The sequence below is a fragment of the Aethalodelphis obliquidens genome, unplaced genomic scaffold, assembly GCF_003676395.1.
Source record: "Aethalodelphis obliquidens isolate GAN/ISIS:26980383/991018 unplaced genomic scaffold, ASM367639v1 scaffold78, whole genome shotgun sequence".
NCBI classification, from domain to species: domain Eukaryota; kingdom Metazoa; phylum Chordata; class Mammalia; order Artiodactyla; family Delphinidae; genus Aethalodelphis; species Aethalodelphis obliquidens.
The window spans coordinates 5,884,227-5,901,858 of NW_020838022.1; the positions used below are offsets into that span (position 1 = coordinate 5,884,227).

General features: G+C 39.4%; 1 protein-coding gene across 1 annotated transcript in view; it reads right to left on the reverse strand.

The window, feature by feature from the left end:
* ADGRG4 (adhesion G protein-coupled receptor G4) overlaps nucleotides 1-17,632 on the reverse strand; it is a 71,304-nt gene that overhangs the window by 45,589 nt on the left and 8,083 nt on the right. Inside the window, 1 exon segment of the mRNA XM_027092461.1 lies at nucleotides 11,448-12,062. Coding sequence (XP_026948262.1) covers nucleotides 11,448-12,062 — 615 coding nt within the window.

Genomic DNA, 17,632 nt, shown 5'->3' on the forward strand with positions numbered 1-17,632 from the left:
GCCCCAACTTGAACTCTCTCCAAACTGGGTTCTCTTTCAGTATTCCCACAGTGAATCATACATTTAATTGTGTAAGCCAAAACCCTCTCCCTCTGTCTCCTTCATTTCCTCTCACCTGCTATAGCCAATCCATAATCTTGTCCTGTGGATCTTACCTGCTGAATAGTTCTTTACTCCACCTGTTTATCCCCACCTTTATCACTTACCACTCTGACCAAGCCACCATCAGTCTCTCACCTGGACTACTACAGTAGCTTCCCAACTAGATTCTGCCTCTACTCTTGGGGGCCCTCCAATCTGTTCCATAATGCAATCAGAATGATCTTTTTGACATGCAGATTTGATCACGTGTCTCTCACACATACACACATACCTTCACATACTCAGCTCCCGTTAGTGGCCTTGTATTACTCATAGGATTAAAAAAATTTCTTAATAGAGCCTAAAAAAACTATGCATGGTTTGGTCTCTACCTGCCTCTCCAGCCTCAGTTTGTACTAAGTTTCTCCCTTGTTTTCTGGGCTTCGGCTCGGCAGCCTCATTTTAGTCCTGCAATACTTGGCATTATTTTCCCACCACAAGACTACTGCATGTCCTGTTGCCTCTACTTAGAATGATCTTCCCACTCTTCTTCATCTGATTAACTTCTATTCTTCCTCCAGATCTCGCTCATGCATCACTTTTTCAGGGAAGACTGCCTTCCTTTGCCTCCATAACTAGGTCAAACCAATCTATTCTAGGCTCTTATGACATACCTCTTATGACAACCCTCATACTTCTTCTTCATAGTACTTGTCACAGATGCAGTTTTTCATGTGTCTGTGCTTATTAATACCTGTCTTCCTCACTACACTTTATGGGTAGGGCCTTCATCTTTCTTTGCTCACTCACCATTACATCCCCAGTGCCTAGTACAGGGCCTGGCATGTGGTAGATGTCCAATAAATATCTGCAGGCTAACTGAACAAGTGGAAATGATGAAGGCTTGGAATGAGATGAGAGTAGTGTGGGGAACCCTAGTCCTACAGCTATTGGAAAGGAAGAATTGACATGACAGTTTATGTTAGTGAAGAGGTTTAAGAGATGAAGACAGAGAAATGTCAGAGAACTTGACTTTTGCTTTTGGGCTACTTGGAGAACAGTGGTGATATTCATAGAAATAGGAAAATTGGGAGGGCAGCCTCACTCGGAAAAAAAACACCCGCTTCAGGCTCGGATAAGTGGAATTTGGAACGATGGTGGAACATCCAAGTGAAAATGGTGCATAGTAAAATTCAACACTGAGTCATAATTTTTTACCAGTTCAAATCACCCAAAATGAAATCATGCATATTTACCATTGGGAAATTAGCATTTTGAATTTATCTACCTGGGAAGCATAATACCTATGATGTAGGAATAATTATGGTGGTAGACAATCTACTAACTTATTTCACTGTCTCGAGCATTAAAATTACTTTTAATTTGCATATATAGAAATTCTGAGATGTGTGGGGGATATCCTTTGGGATTTTGTGGTCATTAGCAAGTAGAATGAGTGACAATCAGAAACCTGCAACTAACTGTATAGATGAGTAGACAAAAGTTCACACATTTATAAAAAGAAAACTCAAAGTGATATAAGAAGTACTTTTTTACTTAATTTTACAGCATTGTTTCAATTATCAGAGATTCACATCCTATTAGGCAGTATCAAGAAACCGGTACATTTCAGCAGCACAATATTTATTTCAAGCTTCTGCATTCAAATTTTTCCATAACTGCAAGTAAAAAGAGAATTGTCAGGATCTTGGTTCCCATTTTTGCAGATGGCTTTACCACAGCCAACTGGCTTAGCAAACCTGTTACAGTGTCACTTATATCACATTTGAGGAGTGTGGCATCCCAGGGCCTGAATCACTCCCTATGAATGCACTAATTGTTGAGAGAAGATTTCACAATTCCCATTCCTTTACAAATGATTAATGATTGAGCTGCGTTAACTTTCTAGGAAGACAATAAAACACTACATAACACAAAAGCTTAAGTAATCTTCTTTGATCCAGCATTCAAATAGCACTGTTAGAGAAATCCATAACAAGTAAACTCTTTTAGAACATGGAGGATGGGAGTTAGGCATGATATTTTTATCTGGAGAGGGCTGAGCTATAGACGTTAATTGTTATTGACACTTCCTGTAAGCATCTCAAAAAGAAGCATAAGACTGAGAAAAAGAAAAACAAATGAGTTGAACAAAATTGCCAAACAGGTGGCATTTTAAGTACCAGATATCTCCTAGGAATGAATGCAACTTTCATTTTAACTTAAAACCTGGATTTGTATAATTCAGCAAACCTCCCATTGAATCTTTCAGATGAAAGTGGTTTTTTTCCAGAGACGTTACTGTCTCAAGGTTTTTCCTCTAAAGTCTTTATTAATAAAAACTCAAATCTTCCTTAATTAAATCACAGAATTTTAGCACTGTGTTGGAAATTGTATTCAATCCCCTCATTTAGAGATTAGGCCCAGAGAGGTTCAGTGTTGAGATGAGATTTCCACCGGTGACATAAGTAGAGAAGAAATAAGACAGTGTGTGCTAGTGCTTCAATTATCCAGTACCCATAAGTGCATGCCCTCAATTTACACAGAATCATCACAAACCCTGGAGAAAGAAGAGACTCTACCTAAAAGAATCAAGAATTACCAAATTTAGATAATAAAAGTCAAGTTCTGCAAATGCTGAACTGCTCAAGAGAAAGCTATCACCTAAAATAGTCAGACACAAACTTTAGAAGAGAGAATCACAGTGCTACAGCAAAACATGAAGGCACCCTTGCAAGCCTAGGCATTGAAACCCATGTGGATCCCAATTACAGCCATGCCCTGAAACAATATTCCTTAAATAATCACTCATATCCCAAATAGAGGTAATCCAATCAAATGTCAGTAGCTTTTTAACCAGGATCCATAGGGATTAAAGATCCATGGAGGCAACCTAAGTGTCCATCAACAGATGAAGGGATAAAGAAGATGTGGCACGTATATACAATGGAATATTACTCAGCCATAAAAAGAAACGAAATTGAGTTATTTGTAGTGAGGTGGATAGACCTAGAGTCTGTCATACAGAGTGAAGTAAGTCAGAAAGAGAGAGACAAATACCGTATGCTAACACATATATAAGGAGCCTAAGAAAAAAAAAAGGTCATGAAGAACCTAGGGGTAAGATGGGAATAAAGACACAGACCTACTAGAGAATGGACTTGAGGATATGGGGAGGGGGAAGGGTAAGCTGTGACAAAGTGAGAGAGTGGCATGGACATATATACACTACCAAACGTAAAATAGCTAGCTAGTGGGAAGCAGCCGCATAGCACAGGCAGATCAGCTTGGTGCTTTGTGACCACCTAGAGGGGTGGGATAGGGATGGTGGGAGGGAGGGAGATGCAAGAGGGAAGAGATATGGGAACATATGTATATGTATAACTGATTCACTTTGTTATAAAGCAGAAACTAACACACCATTGCAAAACCATTATACTCCAATAAAGATGTTAAAAAAAAAAGGCATTGCAGATTATGTGATTGTCCATGTAGAAAATCTCAAGGAACCTAAAAAAACCTAAAACACAAAAAATCTCCTGGGACTTAAAAGTGAGTTCAGTAAGGTTGGAGGATACAAATTAACACCAAGCAAAGAGTTCTTAGACTTGATGCCAAAAGCATGATCCACAAAAAGAAAAATCAATAAATTGTACTTCACCCAAACTAAAAGCTTTTGCTTGGTGAAAGCCCACGTGAAAAGGATAAAAGAGTAATCTACAGATTAGGAGAAAATATTTGCAAAGCATATATCCAACAAAGGACTAGAATATATAAAGAACTCTCAAGACTCCACATTAAAAATAAAAAATCCAATGAAAAAATGTGCAATGAATTAGGAGTTTGGGATTAACATACACACACTACTATATATAAAACAGGCAAACAACAAAGACCTATTGTATAGCACAGTGAACTATACTCAATATCTTGTAATAACCTATAATAGAAAAGAATCTGAAAAAGAATATATACATGTATAACTGAATCACTTTGCTGTACACTTGAAACTAACACATCATAGTAAATTAACTATACTTCAATAAAAAAGAGAGAAAAATCGGTAAAAGACATGAATAGTTCACTGAAGAGGTTATACAGATGGCAAATAATCACAGGAAAAGATATTCAACATCATTAGGCATCAGGGAAATGCAAATTAAAACCACAATGAAGGGCTTCCCTGGTGGCGCAGTGGTTGAGGGTCCGCCTGCCGATGCAGGGGACACGGGTTCGTGCCCCGGTCTGGGAAGATCCCACATGCCGCGGAGCGGCTGGGCCCGTGAGCCATGGCCGCTGAGCCTGCGCGTCCGGAGCCTGTGCTCTGCAAGGGTAGAGGCCACAACAGTGAGAGGCCCACCTACCGAAAAAAAAAAAAAAAAACCACAATGAAAATCACTACACACTTACCAGGATGGGTAAAATTGAAAAATAGTGACAACACCCAATGCTGGCAAGGATGCAGAGAAACTGGACCACTCATACTTTGCTGGTGGAACAGAATATGACACAACCACTTTGGAAAACAATCTGACAGTTTTATATAAAACTAAATGTGCAACTACCATAATGCCCAGCCATTACACTTTTGGGCATTTATCCCAGAGAAATGAAAACTTATTCTCACACAGAAACCTGTACAGAAATGTTCATAGCAGGCTTTTTTTTTGGTAATAGGCAACAATTAGAATCAGCCCAGATGCCTTTTAAGAGGTGAATGGCTAGACAAACAGTGATATATCCATGCCATAGACTCCTATTCTACAATGGAAAGAAACAAACTATGGATACATACAACAACCTGGATGACTCTCCAGAGAATGATGCTAAGTGGAAAAAAAAGCCAATCCTTAAAGGTTACATATTTCATGACTCCATTTATTAACGTTTTTTAAATGACAAAATTTTACAAACAGGGGACAGATTAGTTGTAGTTGTCAAGGGTTAGGGATGTGGGAAGCAGAAGTGGGGGAAAAGGGAAGGAGGGAGGTGGGCGTGTTTATAACAGGGCAACACCATGGATGGTTGCAGTGTTGAAACCATTCAGTATCTTTTTTTTTTTTTTTTTTTTTTTTTGCGGTACGCGGGCCTCTCACTGTTGTGGCCTCTCCCGTTGCGGAGCACAGGCTCTGGACGCACAGGCTCAGCAGCCATGGCTCACGGGCCCAGCCGCTCCGCGGCATGTGGGATCCTCCCGGACCGGGGCACGAACCCGTGTCCCCTGCATCAGCAGGCGGACCCCCAACCACTGCGCCACCAGGGAAGCCCCCATTCAGTATCTTGACTGTGGTGGTGGACACGTAAACCTACACAGGTGATCAAACTGTATAGAACTCAATACACACACACACGCAAATGAGTACAAGTAAAACTAGAGAAATCTGAATAAGATCAGTGGGTTGTATCCATGTGAATATTCTGGTTGCTATACCATAGTTTTGCAAAATGGTACAATTGGGGAAAACTGGGCAAAGTGTACAAGAGATCTTCAGCTGCATGTGAATCTACAGTTATCTCAATAAAAATTCAAGTTAAAAGAAGCAAATGCAAAAGCCCACACCGTGCAGGTAGTTGAATGATAACTGAATGTCCATTTGTACTGCAGGGACCACAGAAGCCACGGAGTCTGGCCTCCATCTTTGAAGGGCTTACAAACATGTTTTGCCGCATTCATCTTGTTCCCATTTGTGAACAAGTGATCACTTGCACAAGTGATCTGCATGAGCTTTGCTGTCTCTGTATTTTAAAGCGGTGATAATCCATGCTAATTCGCAGGGGCCTGTGGGCTTAATTGCCATTTGCTCCTTCACTTTAGACCAAATTGTATTATTGTAATCATTGGGAGCTGGAGAACAGAGGTATAGAGTAGCTGCATATTTATGAGGCATTTTGTTGCGGATGTACCTGCCAACAGAATATTAAGTAGAACATTTGCTAAGGTACCGAATTCTGCTTGTGATTTGGGTATATCACCTCATATTAAATCTTTGCGTTTTTCGAGCCCACATTTTGCATCTGATTTTTCTTTCAATCACGACCTCTGGAAATATAATTCAGAGCGTGTTTATTAGATTTGTGAGAGATAATGGTGACCAGAAACTGTCACAGACACATCTGCCTGTGGGGTAGAAAAAATATGAAATGAGCATCTTTAACATGATGAGAAAAAAAAATTGTTTTCAAAATGTTGTCTGTATTCAGTTTCCAGGCAAGGACATGAAAAATGAATCCTGCAATAGAGAGAGAGACAGGCTAGAAGCTTCCATCTCTGAATCCATAGGCGAATGTCACCCTGTGCAGGAGACTACAAATTAGGAGGTTTGAATGAACTACAAACAGCTCTTGCTTATCTTTCGTGATGAAAAATGAGGATAGCACAGAGAACTGATGTACAGGGGCAAAACCAAATTGCCTATTAGCTAGAAGAGCCCATCACAATGAAACCTTTCCTATCAGAGCTGATAACTGGATAGAAGGCTTAATAGTGGGCCAAAGGCCTTAGAAAGTACATAAACTATATAGTCAATCTCTGCATATTTTAAGAATGGTTAGTTCATAAAGTAATTCAAAGCAGCTGGAGCATTAGATTAATTAATAAATCTTAGCAAATCAATAGCTACACACACACAGGGACCCTATGTTTTGATACAGGGTAGATTTTGCAGAATGGACTCAATTCATGTTACTTCATTCTTTCCCAAGAAGGGATTTCTCAAATGCATTAACTAAGAGTGATTTAATCTACATACCTTTAGGAAATCAGAACAAATCCTTTGTTGGATCATGTGTCTGAGCTGAGATTAGGAAATTACTCTCAATTTACCTAGAGAGGAATTTTAGCTTCTCATCAGTCCCTAATGATCACATCAAGAAATTCCAGTCACCATCCATACCTTTTAAAAATACATTAGATTTTTGTCACAGCTAAAACCTGGATACAACTTAAAAGTCCTTCAAAGAAAGATCATTGAATAAATTATAGCATAGCTCTATCATAACCCCTACACCAAAAATAGTCAGGTAGGTCTATACTTTCTGATATGGAAATATCTGCAAAATATACTATCGAATGCAAAAAAAAGATACAGAGGACTATGCTTATGATGATGATCCCAACTGAGAAAAAGAAAAACAAAGAATATTTACACACAAACCCAAGTTTTAAATTGTTTCTGCAAGGGTATATAAAAACTTTTTAATCATTACTTTTAGAGAGAAGCACTTGGGGTAAGGGGATTGAAGAGAAAGGAGACTTTTAATTTATATCTTTATGCATTGTTTGAATTTTAACCATGCATGTCTATTACTTTTACTGTAAAAACTAAATCAATTTTAATGAATAGTTAACTTAATAAAATAACTAGCAAAAAAGGTAAACCAACTTAAATTGTAAAAGCTTATATCCTTTTCTCTTAAAATTGTACGTTTAATAATGTGTCCTATGAAATTACAAGCCCATGTATACGGAGATGTGTGTACAAGAAAATTCATTGTAGCGTTACTTGTAACTGCAAAAATTTGGAAGCAATTTAAATGCTCAACCGTGGTGAGTTAGTTCAATAAATTATAGTACATCTATAAATGGATATATGAAGCCCCAAAAGGGATGAGCTGGTTATAAACCTACTGATGTGTCCATGATAATATTAAGTTAAAATAAATCAAATTGTAAACCTATATGTACATATGCATATATTATTTTTATTTTTTTAACTATACACATCCATACACACCCATGCATACACACACACATTATAAATCCATAGGAAAAAAAATTCTAAAAAAAAAATAGACACCTCTGTGGAGAGGACTCAGGGTAGGTTTTACTTTATGCTTCACGTATTTTTGCATTGTTTGAGTTTGTTTTATTCACAATCATTTATTGCATTTGTAACTTTTTTTTGTTTGTTTTGTTTTGTTTTTTTTTTTTGCAGTACGCGGGCCTCTCACCGCTGTGGCCTCTCCCGCTGCGGAGCACAGGCTCTGGACGCGCAGGCTCAGCGGCCATGGCTCACGGGCCCAGCCGCTCCGCGGCACGCGGGATCCTCCCAGGCCGGGACACGAACCCACGTCCCCTGCATCGGCAGGCGGACTCTCAACCACCGCGCCACCAGGGAAGCCCTGTAACTTTTTTAATAAAGAAAAAAAAGGCTTAAAAACTACTCCAAAACTAAATTACTAGTGACTAGCACCTTTGCCATGATTATTATTTATCACTGCACTGTTTAAATACTCCTGAGACATCTCCAACTACAGTGAATACTTGTTTATTAAACCCAGGTAGCATTCATGGTTTTCGGCAAATGTTCCCCCAAAGCCCTGTTCTCATGAATATATAAATATACACATATATAGTTTATGTGTAAATAGATTTATTGAGAATTGTAACCTAGCCATGTGTTCATTAAAATTTATTTTTGAAAGGTCATAATCCTTCTATGGACCATAAATAGCAATTTATTAGGCAAAAGCTGAAGCTAGACATGTAGTAACCACTCCTATCTATTCAGATAACTGCCTTCATTTTCCCCAGATGTCAGACAGCAAGATGGAGGTAGAAGAAATTCTATGGTGTTACAGCTCCTTCAGGGGTGAACAGGCAGCGACCATAGCTGGTAGCTTAATTTCCCCAGGTGGATTAACATCACCAGCAATTCTCTTCAAAGGAAGCTTCTAAGAGAGTGGCTCATGACCGTTTTGGGGCCACAGACTCCTTCGAGGCAGTCCTGCAAGGTGTGTGGGGTGAAAAGAATGGGCTTTGCAACAGGACAGATCTTTGTGCAAATCCCAGCTCCACTACTGATTTGATGGGTGACCTTAAGCAATTTATTTAAGCTCTCAGGGGCTTTCTTTCTTCATCCATAATGTGCCTGACACACGGCAAGGACCTAGTAAAAGGCAGCGATTATATTATTTTAGAATATGATGAAGACTATAGACTGTCCTCAGGAGGAAAAAATTCATCTTGCATTTTTAGAATGGTGCGTACCATCTCAAGGGCTTTGCTCACCTGTCAAGGCCATTCTGGACCTCAGGTTAGGAAACCCTGTCTAAGGTTTGGAAAGAACATTTGAAGGAACCTGAATAGTAGAAATAACATGTTCTACTCCTTTTACTGATTGTCATTTTAGGTTATGTTTTCTTTGGCTTGTTTGTTGTATTGGATTATTTGTATATTATGCCCACCAAGACTTAATCAGACCAAGAGGATAGATTGTACATTAAAAAGTGTACAAAAGAGCAAAATAAATGAGGGTCATCTAACACTTTATCACTTCAGTTAGATTTAGTCATTTACCAGCAAAGTGGTATGAAAGGCCATGGCAATTCACTGGCCAGATTAGGTTTTCAAAGACCACTGCTAAGCATATGGATTTAATAGAGCCATACTTCTGGTTCCTTCCATCAATGATAAAGTTACTTTAAACTGCTTTGAGTGAGCTGTTCAGGCTTAACCTACTAGCTCGCTTTTGTAATCAGAGCCAGCTAGGACTTTTCTCTTTCATTTTCAAGCCTTCAGAAAGGAGAAAAACCAAATGCCTTCAGGTAGTAGCTCAAAGGAATGGCTTTCCTGTTCCTCTGCATTAGTCTGAGCTCAAAGAAACACAGAAACCCTCTGCCATTAACTCAAACAGCATCCAGACCGTTGGTGAAAACCTATCTCCATAGTCTGCAGGAGTCCTATTAGGCATGGATCTAGCCCCCCTTCCCTCGCTACCCCCTCCCAAATCCATAAGAACAGTAAATACTATTCCTCTAAGAATAAGTGAACATTTCAGGAAATGAGAAAAAATTCTATCTTGATGCTGTTATCAGTGACTTTACCCATGCTTCAGGACTGCAGCTGTTGACAATGGAGAAGATTGGATTTGACGGGAGAGTGGGGTTGGACAGAGAAAAACAACCTTATATTTCCTCCTAAAAACTGGAAAGAAGGAAGGAAATACATGTGTAATTCCAAAAACCCATTTTTCTTACAAGAATTCCATCTAACAGTTCTCCCACAACGTCATTGCTCTCAAAAGAAAAATGAATTGGTTTATCAATATCATTCCCCACTAAAAGGGACTGGGGCTCTTTGGTAAAATGGCTGATTCTTGGGCTGAGTGGGAAGACTACAAGATGAGCCTGTAACATCTTGTTGTGCTAGAAAGTACGGAAGTGCTTGAAAAATAATGGGAATGTGTCAAAAGGACACAAGAGCCAGACTGAAGGACTCCCACTGGCCAAATCTGGGCCAATTTGAGCAATAAAATAAATGACAGCAACAGATTGTAACCCATTGAATAAACTAAGAGTCCATGAATTCATGCTGATATAAACATATAAACAACTGAAGGAATAAATAAGTAAATGTAGAAGAGAACACTCTCCCTCACAATAGAATACTAACTAATAAATGTAGAAAAATGATGGAGTTCTAAAAATCGTCATTTGGCAATCATCATAGTAATAAGTGATTGAGGCAAGAATCGTCGATAGATATAAAACTACTGGGTGAAAGTTTGATAAGAACAGGATATTGATATAGCCTCCTAATATCTCTCAGGAAATTACTCAATTATAATGGAAAAAGAGTAACTTTGCAGTGGAGAAATCTAACTATCATCATTAGCATCAAGTGATCAAAGTTACCGTCACCAGTATTGAGACAAATTGGCATCATGAAAGACAGGGAAAAACTAAGGGTCTGTTCCAGATTAGAATCTAAAGAGACACCATAACTAAATGCAATGTATGATCCTGAATTGGATCCTGGAGCAAGTAAAATATAACTATAAGAGCAATGATTAGTACAATTGGCTAAATTTGAATATGGACTATGAATTAGATATTAGTACCATATCAATGTTAAATTTCCTGATTTTGACAACTGTACTGTGGTTATGTAAGAGAATGTCCTTATTCTCAGGAAATTACACACTGAGATATTTAGGGGAAATGAGGCCCTATGTCTGCAACTTAATCTTAAATTATTAAGAAACAATTTGTGAGTGTGTGTGTGTGTGTGAGAGAGAGAGAGAGAGAGAGAGAGTGTATGGAGTGGGGAAAGAGAAGGGGACAGAGAGAGAGGGAGAATGATAAAACATAGGAGGAAAATGTAACAGTGAAGCTGGGTAGAGAATATATAGAACATTTTTGTCCTATTCTTGCAATTTTTCTGTAAGTTTGAAATCATATCAAAATACAAGACAAAAAGTACTATTTGCTCTACGTTAAAAAGTAGACGACAAAACTGTGGCAACCTTGGGCCCCTCTGAGGAAGACAGAGCCTGGGCCTAGGACTGGGTTATTTATAGTAGCGAGCAGAAGAGTTCTGCACCACCACTACCCTTGCTAAGGAAGACAATTCATCAGTTTCTCACCGCAGCGCACTCTCATGTCAACGGTTGGAATGATCTTGTTGATGAGCCGAACATCTTCTTCCCAACTAACCACGTTTCCGCTCAAACACTTCATAAACTCTTCATTTCCCAGGATGTGGTCCCAGAGTTGAAAGTAGTACGAGCTGCTGGTGAACCTAGGAACCATGCCTTTAACATGGTCGTCCACTTTCTTGCGAAAATGTCCTAGAACCAGAGTCCCATTAGGCGCCAGGTTTTGTGGCTGATCCATCATTACCAGTATCCTTTCTTGACTCAGGAAGAGCTCTAATCTGCCTTTCACACCATCCCATATCAAGCATATTGTGTGCCACTGAAATGGAGTCAGGTGGTAACGGATGTAAAAGGTCTTGCCCAAGTTGTACACAATTAGCTGCTGATGGTCTCCTGCGAGTCCAAGGTCTATGTCTCCTCTACCCAGGAGAGTAGTTTTAGTAATATAGGAGAAGGCCATCCAGTCACTTGATCTGGCACCCACAAATCTCAGGTCAATGCATACTGTGAATTGACTGAGTTCAGGAATGGTGTTGGTCAGGCTTACATATGTGTCAGCTCCGTCATAAAAATCCAACCTTTTTCCTTTTAGTGAAAGTGCATCTGTCCACATTTGGGGAAGGGAAAAGAGAAAACAAATGAAATTTTTTGTAACAAAAAAATCCATTTTAACATCTTTTTTAGCCATAGAGCCAAATCCAGATTATACAATACTATTATGAGTCAATACCGGTGCAAGTAAGCCAAAATAGTTGATATACAAAAATCATCTCTATTTGACGTTAGCATGTGACTTGACTTTGGCAGAAGAGCTTCTTCCTAATTATATTTTGCCTGGGCTAATAAGAAAAGTTAGATTAGTGTTCCCAGAGCACACACCAACTGAACACTTTGAGGGGGCGGTTAGAAGTGGGGTTGGGGGAGACCAAGGAAAAGGTAGCTTGGACTTAAAATTTGCTGCACATAATCCTCACTCATATAATCAGAAGATGACTATTTCCATCTACCTAACTGCCTTCTTATATTCACGGTGCAACAGCAGTTTATTTCTCCAATGCCTTTTCCTGAGCCAAATTACCTGATTTATTCTGTCTCTGGAGACGGCTTCTCACTGAGGCACTGACAGGGGCCTGAAGGATGGACAACGCTGAAGTTGCAGGGCTTCCGTTTGCGTTCAGGAAAGGGAGAAAGGGCGCTGCCCGGAGTGTATCCTGATTCCTCCCTTCCATTTCCTCACTAAGGGGGCTGCAGCTTTAAGAGGCTCGAGATGGCCACGTACCTGGTTACCACTGGCTCTGCAGTCAGGCAACCTGGGTTGGAATCCCAGCTCTGACGCTCATCAGGTGGGTCGCTTTGAGCAAGTGACTTAACCTCCAGATGCCTCACCGTTTGCTTCAGTAAAATGGGAATTCAGGGCCACAGTGTTGCATGAATGCACAACCCAGGGCCACCACTATAGTCTACGCCAAATAACACCCCTACCTACTGTCCTTACAAGATTGTTTGAAGATTAAGTGACATGATGTGTGCTCTCAAACGTTGCTGAAGGACATGCGCATTGGTACAGTCTTTTGGCGGGCAATTTGGCAATATCTATGAAAGTATAAACTGAGTATGCCCTTTGTTTCATAGGTAGCTATTAATGAATCATGATACTATCACCACCGCATACCTCACAACCCGGGGCACTAGGCAAATATCTGAGGCTTGCCGAACATCAACCTAATTCCACTCCCAGCATAGCCCAAGACAAAGCAAAAAGAGCTTTATGGCAGAATGGAATGTTAACCTTTCTCTGAATTAGGGGTGTAATGTTGGGACCGCCACTCTAGAACTGACAGCTGTAACAGCACACTACACAGGCTGGCAGGAAGTGACAACTTCCCTGCTTTGGGAAGATGTCCCCATATGAAAGCTTCTAGATACTCCCTAGCCCTACAGAATTCTCTCCCTCCATTCCTCCACTGACTATCTTCCAAAAGCAAATAAATACATGTCTGCCTACACATACTCGCCTGCACACACACACACACACACACACACACACACACACACACAGAGAACCATACGCCAGAACTCATAGCATCCACCTGCCAGGGAGCTATTTCTGAACCATTCATGGTGGATGAGCAAGTGCTCTTTTCTGTCCTTGGCTTATGTGATTATAGTATCATCATCTTTCATGTGGCTAATGAATTAAGAGCTAATCCCACACGGCAATAATTACTACGAAACCCAAGTCTCAATTATGGTTGGTTAACATTGCTTCTCTGTCCAGCCCTCCAAAATGACATCAAATACAAGACTTAAGAATGGTTATTATGGTGAACATAAATCTCCAGGGCTTACTTGTCCCTTAAAAGAGAATGTATCATAATTTCACATGCTCTACAAGGGCCTCTGCTCCCTGCAGTATGATAGTATAAAACCAGTTGCCAAAGGACATGAACAAGCAAGTAACTAAATCAGAAATATAAAAAGATGGGCTCTCACTATTTTTAAAACACAAGTTAGAACAACAATAAGATACCATTTTTTGCCTTTTAGGATGATAACACTTTAGATTGAGCATATCTAGTACTGACTAGCCTGTGGGGAAACAAGTCACTTTAAAACACTGCTGGTGGTCGAGTACAATTAGTACAGTCTGTCTTTTTTGTTTTTTGAAGGGCAATTTGCTAATATCTATGAAAATTTTAATTGTACATAATTGTGCATATGCTTTTGACCCAGCAATTCCATTTCTATCCATTTATTCTAGACAAACATACATGTGTACAAAGCTGCAAGTACAAGAATATGTATTGCAGCATTGTTTGTAATTGAGAAAAAAAGAGGAAAATCTCTATGTCTCAAGAAGTTAATTGTCACCTCTATACACTGGAATAGTAAAACAAACAAAGTAGATGTATAGAGTCATGGAGAGATTTCCAAGGTTTACTATTATGTGAAATGGGAGTTACATAAGTATAGATATAGTATTATCCTATTTCAAGAATAAGAGAAAAATGTGTGTGCCGGCATACACTAGAAAAAAATCTGAAAGAATACACTCCAGATAAGAATGAGTATCTTCAGGTTTGAGATTTAGGGAGATTTTTACTTTCTATGTTATTTCAGTAATATTTGCGTTTTTTTAATAAACAATGTGTTCCATTTATAATCAGAAAAATAAGGATGGATAGATGATAGGTAGATAGATACATACATACATACATAGATACATAGGACAGATAGATAGAAACCACTTGTGGCCATCCTTAAGGTTCTGCAGACAGAGGTAAGTCTTGCTTAGATCTGAGCAGAAGTGTGGTGTAGTGGAATCCAAAAAGGCCAGATTCAAGTCCCAGTTCTGCCCCTTCCTAGCTGCGTGAACATGGGAAATGAATGCAGGTAAAAGCATTTAAAATTTAAAAAAATTTTTTTCATGAAGTATAGCTGATTTACAATGTTGTGTTAGTTTCGGGTGCACAGCAAAGTGATTTGGATATACATATATATTATGTATACATATATAATATATATATATATATAATATGTATATTCTTTTACAGATTCTTTTCCGTTATAGGTTCTTACATGATATTGAATATAGTTCCCTGTGCTGTACAGTAGGTCCTTGTTGGCTATCTATTTTACATATATAATAGTAATGTGTATATAGTAGCGTGTACACGTTAATCCCAAACTCTTGATTTATCCCCCCCCATGTGAAAGCTTTTAAGGCAGCGTCTGGCATACAGTGAGCACTATATGTATGTTAAACTCACGTCACTTCTCTGAACCTCATTCCTCCATGGTAAGATGGGAGTAATAATTACCTACCTAGTAGGGACGTTATGAAAGCTGATGCAGTAACTAACAAACTGATGCAATAACTAATGTTTAGGTCACGTTTGTGAGAAAGTTGATAAACTGCGAAGCCCCGTGTAAATGTCAGCTGCCGTGTTTGCCATTGTCATTATTAGAGGCCTCTTCTTCCACAACCTCCTCTGCGCCCTCACACGTGCAAGCACGTCTGCGCTGAGCCCTTGCTGCAGCCTCCAGGCCCTGAGCAGGGCTTGGAGGAGGCCGGGCTGTGATGAGTTGGGACAGAAGCTTTGCCCTTCTGTTTGGCCAGGCAACCAGTGTTCTCTGGCGGGCCTCTCCAGGGCCCACTTCAAAAGCCACTTGTGTCTTTGCATATGATTTAACTATCCATTGCAGATGTCTGCTTGAACGCTGCCATCTGTTCCCTGGCAATTTTCAAGTTCAAATTGCATGATTGCTCCCCTGAAGCAATTGATTTGGCCATCCTCTGTGTCTCTTCGCCTCTATCCTCTGTTTCCTTTTGTTTTAAATTACATGTATTGTTTCCCCCACTTTAAAAAAAAAGAGGTGTTTTTTCCATTATAAAAGTGATACTGTACATGCTTTTTAAAAGAAAAAAATGGAAAGTATTAGAAAGTAAAAAGATGAGAACGAACTCAGCCAGAGTTCCACCACCCAGAGACAACCACCATTAACATTTTACAATATTTCTTTTGCTGTTTTGGTTCTGTGCATGGGTTTTGCTTGTTTCTATGCGGCTGAGATCATATTGTATGAAAAATGTGGTACCCTGCTTTCCTCACTGAACATTATGACATAAGTGTTTTCCCTGTTGGGAAAACCTTATCATAAACCCCATTTAAACGACTATGTTACAGCCCCCAGGAGTGCCAGGCATCATTGTATTTGTATCGAGAAGATACACGTAACATAAAATTCACCATTTTAATCATTTTAAAGTGTACAATTCAGTGGCATTTAGTACATTTACGATGGTGTACAATCATCGCCATTATCTAGTTCCAGAACTTTTCATCACCCCCAGAGGAAACCCTGTACCAATTAAGCAGTCACTCCCCATCTGCCCCTCCCATCAGCCCCTGGAAACCACTAATCTGCTTTTTGTCTCTGTGGATTTGCCTATTCTAGACATTTCATATAAATGAAATCATACAATGTGGCTTTTTGTGTCTGGCTTATTTCACTTAGTGTAGTGTCTTAAACGTTCATCCATGTTGTAGCATGTGCCAGTACTTCATTCCTTTATATGGCTGAATAATTTCCATCATATGGGTATACCACATTTTAAAAATTAATTCATCTATTAATGGATATTTGGGTTGTGTCTACCTTTTGGCTATTATGAACAGTGCTGCCATGAACATTCATGTTATTCATTTTGTTTGAACACATGTTTTCATTTCTTTTGTGTATATACCTAGGAGTGGGTCATATAGTAATTCTATGCTTAACTTATTGAGTAACAGCTGACCTGTTTTCCACAGTGGCTGCTCCATTTTACATTCCCACTAGCAACATATGAGGGTTCCAACTTCTCTACCTCCTTGCCAACTCTTGTTGTTTTCTGGTTTTTTTTAAAATTAGTATTATAACCATCCTCGAGGGTGTGAGTGACATCTCATTGTGGTTTTGATTTGCATTTCCCTAACGACTAATGACATTGAGCATCTTTTCATGTGCTTGTTGACCATTTGCATATCTTCTATTCAAGTCCTTTGCCCCCTTTTTTTTTTTTTTTTTTTTTTGCGGTACGCAGGCCTCTCACTGTTGTGGCCTCTCCCGTTGCGGAGCACAGGCTCCGGACATGCAGGCTCAGCGGCCATGGCTCACGGGCCCAGCCGCTCTGCGGCATGAGGGATCTTCCCGGACCGGGGCACGAACCCGTGTCCCCTGCATTAGCAGGCGGACTCTCAACCACTGCACCACCAGGGAAGCCCCCTTTGCCCATTTTTAACTGGGTTGTCTTTTTATTGTTGAGTTGTAAGCAGTCTTTATGTATTCTGGATACTAGGACCTTATGAGATATATGACCTGCATATAGCTCCCTTTCTGTAGGCTGTCTTTTAACTTTCTTGATAGTGTCTTTTGATGCACAAAAGTTTTTAATTTTGATGAAGTCCAATTTATCTGTTTTTTCCTTTGTTGCTTGTTCTTTTGGTGTCATTTCTAAGAATCTATCTACTGTCAAATCCAAGGTCATGAAGATTTACCTCTATGCTTTCTTCTAAAAGTTTTATAGTTGTAGTTCTTACATTTAGATTGTTCATACATGTTGAGTTAATTTTTATATATGGTGTGAAGTAGGGGTCCAACTTCATTCTTTTACATGTGTTTACATGTAT